Below are 8,708 nucleotides of genomic sequence, written 5' to 3'. Positions count from 1 at the left end.
AGTATAAGTGGAGTTATTTTGCCTCCACTTACACAGGTCAAAGGCTAAGACTGACAATTTCAAAAAGAACACTGGTGAAAAGTATTTTAATGAACTAACCCACCAATGGGAACATCAAACTTCACTCACATATGCACTATCAATCAAGCCACTATTTGGCTAAGATGCTTAGCTGTTGTCAAAGGAATAGACAAAGTCCTTTACTTTTTCTTTGCAAAACTACACCCTCATCAATATGTTAGCTTTAAGGATAGTTTAGTGTTCCTGCTCTCTCAGATTTATCTTTTGAAGACAGTTTTTTTTTTTCCTAAAAGAGGCCTTGTTTGACAAATTTTGCTAGTTCTACTTTTCAATTTGGCAGAAAAACCAGATACTTCCCAATACACTTATTCCTTTCTATATAACTATTTTTGAAATCTTCAGTGCCATACTCGAATATCTACCTTACTATGCTTGCACAAAATTTCACAACTCAACAGGTGGTGACCTACTAATTCTATCCCTGTGCTACATGGAAGATGTACAGGCCATGCTGTATGCATCCCTCAATGTTAGTTCATGGCCAATGAGGAAACACAACAAATAGAAATGAATAAAGATGAAAAGAAAATGAACCAGTGCCAGGAATCTTATAACTGTCTGTCTATATTATTGTTCCCTGAATATCACCTGTGTGGAAGAATTATGATATGAGACAACCACCCATGAGGAAAAAGGCAGAATTCTATATGGAGTACATAACAAAGGAGAACTCAGTCATAAACCTTGTACTACCAAGCAGTTAATTCATCAGGTGTGATGTCCTAGCTTGTTAGCCAGCCTCTCTTTTGTATAAACGACTCCAAACAATTTCTTTGTCACATGCATGGAAAAATCTTTTCTAACATAGTTTAACCACTTCTCCTGCTCTAGTCAAGAAGAAAAACTTCTTCCTCACACAAATAATAGATCTTTATTTTTATTAAAATGAATAAAAGAAGTTTCCTCTTTCTAAAAGAATTACTGGTGTAAATGTTAGGGTGAATAAAGTTCTTATGTATCAAATGAGCAACTCTCAAAGCTGAGAAAATATTACAGAACACACCAGAGACAGCAGTACAGAAAATCATCATTGGTGCAAATTTTTCACACAATTGACAGCATAAGTTAAACACTTGCAAAGCACAAAGTTGCATTAGTGCCACCGAAGCCAAATGAATTTGTGAGTGCTATACGCCGTTTGTCAGTTTTCCACTCCTGAGCTGTCAGTGGAACATAATTGAGATCAAACTCTGCCTCTGTTTTCTGTAAGTTTAGAGTAGGTGGCAAAATCCCATGGTAGCAGGACAGTGCAGTAAAAGCTGCTTCAATAGCTCCTGCAGCCCCCAAAAGATGTCCTGTTGCTCCTTTCGTTGAGGACACTGCAATATTACATGAATGATCTTTAAAAAGTCTCTTGATTGCTTGATTCTCAGCAGCATCTCCAAGAGGTGTAGAAGTTGCATGTGCATTGACATATGTTACATCTTCAGGTTTGATCCCAGAATCCTTTATTGCTGCAGACATGCACCTAAGGAAAAGAAGACAACAGAATGCTGATTAGCCCAATGTATCTTTGTCAAATGTACAAACCAAAAGAAAAAGTATATGTTGTTTTAAAATGTTTATCAAGTGTGAAAATCTGCTTTAACAGAGATGTGAATGACAAGAGGTTAACTCATCTAACTAAGCACATTAGCATCTACATTAGGTACCAGAGGAAGACAACAAAAGTGAGGCCCACTAAAAAATCAGACTTGCTGTTAAAAATTGCACAGCCAGGAAAAATACGAAGAAGAAGAAAATAAGATATACAGACTACATTAATGCATTAATGCATCAAACACCCTTTTCACTGTAAAATTTGAAAACATTTGAGAGAGAAATAACTACTGATATTATTACAAAAATTTAGATATGTGCTCCCCAACAAAAATACTGGGAAATGAAAGAAAAAATCTGCAGCCATCCTCCACATGAGCTTCTTTTGCATGCTATCCAGAGACCAGAAAATGTCAAGGAAATAGCACAAATCCCTGTATTTAATTTTACAATGAAATTTACTGAAAGTCACACTCTTCAACCCCTGGCATGGTATGTTTTGTTTGACTCCTGATGACTTGTGCACTGTGACTGCCTCTTTAAAACATGTTTTTTTAGGAAAACCATGGAAGGATCAACACAGTTCCACACTACAATTTCTCACAGATTTCCCTCAAAGAAGAAGATGAATCAGGTATCTCTCCTTGCACATAACAACAAAGCACCTCTGAGCAAAAGACCACTGACTCTTTTGAAATTTATGAAAAAAAAAGGAAATAAAAGGAAGCTCAAAAACAGACAGCACAGGATTCTGGACAAATTTAAATGTCTCTACTACAGCCTTCTACCCTTAGAAGCATCCAGCTGAGCTTAGGGTGGAGGCCACTGACACTCACTGTCACTAGATAGTGAGATTCAGGCAAAAGGGATTACTGATAACTATGAGATAAAGTAATTTAGTTAAATACATTATCTGCAATGAACTTATTCACTTAAGGATATACCAGATTACTTATGTAGGACACTGTTTATATCCACAATTGTGAGTCTGGCTTTGCCTCTCCTTTCCTGCTGGTTTATTCCAACATACGTATTAGCCTCCAACAGAAGCAGTTATTAGAAGATAACAAAAAATATATTTCTCTGGATTTTTTTTTGATGTGGCAAATAAAATTCCTACAGAAAAGTGAGATAAGCACATACATTCCAGATTTAATCCATATACCACTGCAGTAACAAATTACTGGCTTGAAGACAGTATTAAAATGTATTATCTTATCTCATGGGTGGAAATGCTCAACATTTTGGAGATACCCAGATTAACTTTCAACTCTTCCTACTGTGAATTTAATTTATATGCTACTGCAATCATAAAATACACAAAAATTCTATTATAATATATTGCCATATCATCTCAAGGGTAAACAAGTCTGAAAATATGAGATAAAGACACTCCTGATTACTCATCTCACACTTACGTCTGCAGAACAATTAAATTTGAATCAAAAAGCATAGATGGAAACACGGTGTATTTACAGTTCTAGAAAAATCTGTTAACCTTTTAAAGATGCAAACACCCCTTTACAATACCATGCAGAAGTTTGATCTATTTGTGCAGCATCTATATATTGAATTTTAGTACTAAATATTCACATACATTCAGAATAAGGCAAACCAAATCTTTACTAAAGATTCCAATGCCAACCATAGTACTCAGCCTATACGAACTCTCCAACTTACACATGTAATTTAGCTGACAATTTAATTAGGTCAATGATAATGATTAGATGAGTATCATCTACTTGTGAACTGGTTTTGATGAGATAAACACTGATGAAGCTTCACCACCTCCCTAAACAGTACTAAAGTGTATTTCTGCTATGCTCCTTCACCAACACTCTTAGCTGCATCTGAATGAAGTACTGAATATTCTAACAAACTAGATCTTCTAAGTGCTCTACAGCTTTCATCACCTGAGGTTTCTTGCAACAAATAACAAGCTTTTGGGGAGGGGGGTGTCAGGTCTATCTTCTCAATGGAAAAAGAGTGAAGGAGAACCTGTAAAGATCCTATCTCACCCACAAACATCTTAAAAAGAGGTTTCCATTGAGACTTATTTATATGAACAGCTGTATGCACCAAAGGAAAAATGTTTTCACACTGAGAAAGCTTTCATAACTCTATGGAAAAAGGTTGATTCTACTGAGAACTGGCCTTCACCCCTCCTACTAAAAAAAGAGAATTGGGGCACAGTGTTACTAGAAGCTCTTTCATTTTTCAGATTTTCAAGCTTTTGGAATATTAATTCAAGATTGAACATCCCTTCTCTGTGAAAAATATACAATGACAGAAACAAATGTATCCACTACAGTTAACATATGAAGTAGCTATTATAATCAACATAGAGTTCTTACCTGAATGCACCATCTCCCTCGGGATTAGGTGCTGTTATGTGGCAAGCATCACCGGACAATCCATAACCCAAAACTTCTGCATAGATCCTAGCACCTCTTTGTACGGCATGTCCATACTCTTCCAAGACCAGCACAGCAGCACCCTCTCCCATTACAAACCCCTCCCTCTGCGAATCAAAGGGTCGACACGCTGTTTTCGGGCTCGAGTTAAAACTCGTGCTCAGGGCCCGGGCTCTTGCGAATCCAGCCAAAGACAAAGGACTAATGCAAGCCTCAGTCCCTCCAGCCAACATGACATCAGCATCGCCAGCAGCAATGAATCTAAAGGAGTCTCCAACTGCATGTGCACCTGTGGTACAAGCGGTCGACACAGCATGATTTGGCCCTTTCAGTTGGTATTTGATGCTGATATGGCCTGCTGCCATATTGACTAAAATCTTTGGGACAAAAAATGGGCTGACCTTATTGTAACCCTTTGTTTTAAATATGGCAGCTGTGTCAGAGATTTCTTCCAGTGGAACCATTCCCATCCCAATTGCCACACCAGAAGTCAAGCGGTCCTCTTCAGACTGGGGAGACCAGCCAGAGTCCTTCATTGCAAGCTCTGCGGCACCGATGGCCATCACAGTGGCAGAACTCATGGATTTGATCTCTGACTTCGACACAAAGCTTTCTTCGCTGAACTCACCCTCCTTGTTTCCCCTTGGCACACACGCAGCCACTCTACATGGAATGCCTGCATATTCTTCCCCATCTAGTGATGTAATCCCACTGCCTCCTTCCAGAAGGTGCTTCCACACAAACTGAGTCCCCACACCAAGAGGGGACACTAAGCCAATACCTGTAACAACTACTTTCCTTCGACATGCAGGCAGTGACTTGCTGAAAGCCCTTCTGTGGTTTTGTAAATGTAGATTTAAATTCAGACTCCGGAGATGAAGATTTGCAATCTTTAACAGATCCTGTGAGCACTGTGAGAACATGGTGGCAATAATCAGGCACATTCCTGTAAATGGAGCGGGGCAGAGGGGGTGGGGAAAGACAAACACAACAGTAAAGCAGACAGTGTGGAAAACATTCCAAGAACATTAAATTAATAACCTGCTTTTTACATGACAGCCTGAAAGAATGGCTGAAGAAAGGGACATAGTTTCTGTGTCTGTAACGAGGAATGCTATGAATTATGACAGATACTTGCAAAGAAATGTTCACTTTGGGAATGCCTCTAGTGAGCTCTTCTAGCTTAAGCTGCTGATGAATATGACTTTGCATCACTGTGGACTGTGAAGCCCTCTCTAGTCTTACTGCAAAATTTCCCCTGGAGCTTCAACCTTATCTCAGCTGTTATCTCAGCTGGCTGGAGGCAGAAACAATGAGCATTAACAGCTTCATTCTTCTAAGGGAAAGAGTGTGTGTTCACCGGAAAGTGTATGTCCCACCATTACCAAGTTGAGGATATTGTCATCTCAACCTTCATGTCAAGCAGAACAATCTAGAAACCTCAAACAAGAGTCAATAAACTTGTCCTGGTTCTGCTACTAATGTAATTACACATCTAGGACAAGACTCCCTCTCTTTCCACCTCCACCTATGCTTTATCAGCCTTGAGTTATTACACTGTCAGGGGACCATATCTCAAGTAGCTTGAGCAAGATGTGGAGCACAGCACCACCTCCATTGAAGGCAACACCAGATCCTACACAAGAAGAGGCACGGCAAGTGATGGCAGAAGGCCTCTGCTGAGAACAAGTACTTGAGGAAGGACCAGAGGACTATGCCAAGCAGTGATGGTGCTGTACTGTGCTGTAGTTCCTTTTCCTTGCCTTGGCACTGCCAGTCCAGAGCCAGTCTGATTGCACACATCTGACATGCTGGAGCAGGGCAGAGGCTGCAGTACAGCTCTGCCAACACCTACAAGACAGGCTTCAATAGCTTGCCTGCTTTTTGCCTTGCCCAAAGAGCAACGTGGCATCCCCAGCTCCTTGGTGAAATGGAGAGAGCTGTATGAAGACCACAAGGGGCTGCTGGGCACTCGTGCTAAAATACCCAAAACTGTGTCAGCACAAGTGCACAGCAGCATTATTAAAAAATATCATGGAACCATAGAAAAGCCTGGGTTGGAAGGGACCTTAAAAATCATCTCATTCCAACAATCCCTGCTATGGGCACAGACACATTTCACTAGACCAGGCAGCAGAGACCAGCATCCAGCCTGGCCAAGAACACTTGGGATAGGGAATAAAAATAGTAAACAACCATATATTGTATTTTATATGTATTTTATGCAATTATTAAATTTAATTATTAAAAAAGTATTTTTAAATGAGCCTCTTTTAAATTCTGGCCCAAAATTACCATTTCAGTTTTTTAAGCCACTTAGCCTCTATAAAAGAGGTAGTGTGTGTGTATACGTGTATAAAAATATATGTATCATACCATATTATGTGTTATATAATGCAAGTTACATATACAAGTATTTAACGACTATTATATTTTCTATATCTAAGACAGAATATAAAACACCTCTGCAGTCATATAAAATGCATATTTATGGAGTATAGTGTATAACATATATATGTTTTATAGATACACTATATGATGTATATTGTATAGCATATACAATGTGTACGATAATGTATGCTATACATACTATTATACATATATATAGAATAATGTATAAGATAGCATATTTTATCAGTGTATATATACATATATAAAATATGACTGCAGAGCTCTGTAAGGCAGCTCGTTCCGCAGCCTTTACTGAAATGCCGTCAGCCGGCGCCGAGCCGTCCTGTCCGACCCAACAACGCCCGATACCTGCTGTGCGGGAAAACCAGGCGCAGGATAATTTCCCCCGGGAACAAGCGCTACCGAACACCCCCAGGTGTTTCAAGGGCAATGACTAGCTTTAATGTGTAAATCCGGAGTCAAACCCCGGCAACACTACACAACCCAGCGCCGCCATTGCCGGCCGGGCCCGCCCCGCTAGGGGCGGTGTCCCCGCGGCCCGTGCTAAAACCCCCGCCTCCCTCTGTCCCAGCCCTCAGCGGTACCCGGCCGCGCTCCCCCCGCTCCGCGATGGTTCGCTCTGCCTCGCTCTCACGTTCCAACGGCGCGAGGCCGCACCACTCCGCAGACGCGGGGGGACAGAAGGAGGTGTGAGGGTACGCGCGGCCCACGGCGCTTCCTGCCCCGCCCCGCGGGCGCCGGTGTGGGCGGGCGGGCAGCGTGTTCGTGTGAATAGCCCAGAGACCGGGAAAAGGCGATGAAATTATTGCCTTCCCAAGCTACGTGTTTCAATCACGCAAAGGAGGAGTAAAAAAAAAAAAAAAAACCAAAAAAAAAACCACAAAAAACACAAAAAACCCAAAAACCAAACCAAACAACAAAAATAACAAAAAAAAAAAAACAAACCCAAAAAAAAACCAAAACAAACAAAAAAAGACCCCACAAAAACCCAAAAAACCCCAAAAAAACCACAAAAAAACCACAAAAAAAACCAACTCAAAAGCCTTTGAACAAATACTCCAGTGGAATAATAGCCAAGACTTTTATCCCAGACAGACTACCATGGCAGAGCATAAAATGTTTGTCCAAGTCTCATCAACAGAGACATGAATTAGTTACAGTGTGACTTTACTTGTTAGGTGATACCTTTATTTAATTGTAGTGAACAGGAGTAAGAAAACTGAAATAAATTTACCCCCACGCAACACAATAACGTTTATTAGCTGCAAATACAGCTACCTAAAAATACAAACTATAGCACAGTAATGAGGGATGCACTGCAGGAAAAAGGAGGGGAATAAAGCAAAAAAGAAGAAAAAAACCCAATATTTAATAAATAAAAATAAATTTGTGTGTTTAAAATAAAGAGTCTGTTTTTAATTTAGAAATAAAATTCCTTGGGCATTTAATGTGTTAGCAATTTTTTGGAAATTGTCACTTGGTTTCTAAATTTTTCACACTGCTTGACTATGAGCACTCCCAAAGCATTGTTTACAAATGCCATACTGAGATACATTATGCATTTAAATGCATACATGTATAGCAATATAGTTAATATTTGTATTTCCTAAGGCAGCCAACACTGAGAGTCACACGTCTACAAGAAACACATGGAAAGGAAATTAAAACCTGAAGTAGCAGCCAAGGAACGTGGCATCATCTTAAACTAAAATTTTGTTACTTTGGTACCAGTTCAATGATCCTGAGGGATGAAATAGTAACATTTTAACTATGCTAGTGGGAATAATAAATGTAATCTCAGCAAAAGTGAGCTGCCCTGTGTTAAATTTCAGCTTTTGTCAGGGATATGTATACCACTATCTTAAAAAGTCATAGAAGCTGAGCAGTGACCTGTCAGAAGCAGGCAGCAGAGCCATAGTGTAATATCACCTACAAAATCAGAAGGCAGCTTGAATTTTAAAGACCTCCCTTGCTTGGAACTCTTTAAATCGGCATTCCTAATAAAGCAAATCTCCACAGGCCTTTGTGTCCAAGGTTCTTCACCACCAAGGTTCTTCTTTCAGTAGCAGCACAAACCAGACGTCTAGAAGAAGACCAGGGGTTTTTTTTTTTGCCTCTCTGGGATGGACTTTGGGTAGTGCAGGGCAGATGTCACAGCGGGGGCGAGGCCCTGCAGTGACATTCCTGCTCAGGCAACCCTGGCGAGCCTGGAGGTGTGGCACCCTCAGTACTGTCCAACCAGGACAGTACAAAAGGGGATTT

General features: G+C 40.2%; 1 protein-coding gene across 1 annotated transcript; it reads right to left on the bottom strand.

Moving 5' to 3' along the window:
* Positions 1–926: 926 nt before the first annotated feature.
* Positions 927–6,973, bottom strand: OXSM (3-oxoacyl-ACP synthase, mitochondrial). Its single transcript, XM_053980070.1, has 3 exons — positions 6,795–6,973; positions 3,975–4,980; positions 927–1,549 (listed from the first exon to the last, which is right to left on the bottom strand). Exons 2-3 carry the CDS (start codon positions 4,976–4,978, stop codon positions 1,147–1,149), a joined length of 1,407 nt encoding a protein of 468 aa, XP_053836045.1. The 5' UTR covers positions 4,979–4,980; positions 6,795–6,973; the 3' UTR covers positions 927–1,146.
* Positions 6,974–8,708: the final 1,735 nt, after the last annotated feature.

Source organism: Vidua macroura, chromosome 1 (assembly GCF_024509145.1).
Source record: "Vidua macroura isolate BioBank_ID:100142 chromosome 1, ASM2450914v1, whole genome shotgun sequence".
In the NCBI taxonomy this organism is placed as follows: Eukaryota; Metazoa; Chordata; class Aves; order Passeriformes; family Viduidae; genus Vidua; species Vidua macroura.
Note: the sequence above shows the minus strand (reverse complement) of the source record. Positions and strands in the feature narration are given on the sequence as shown.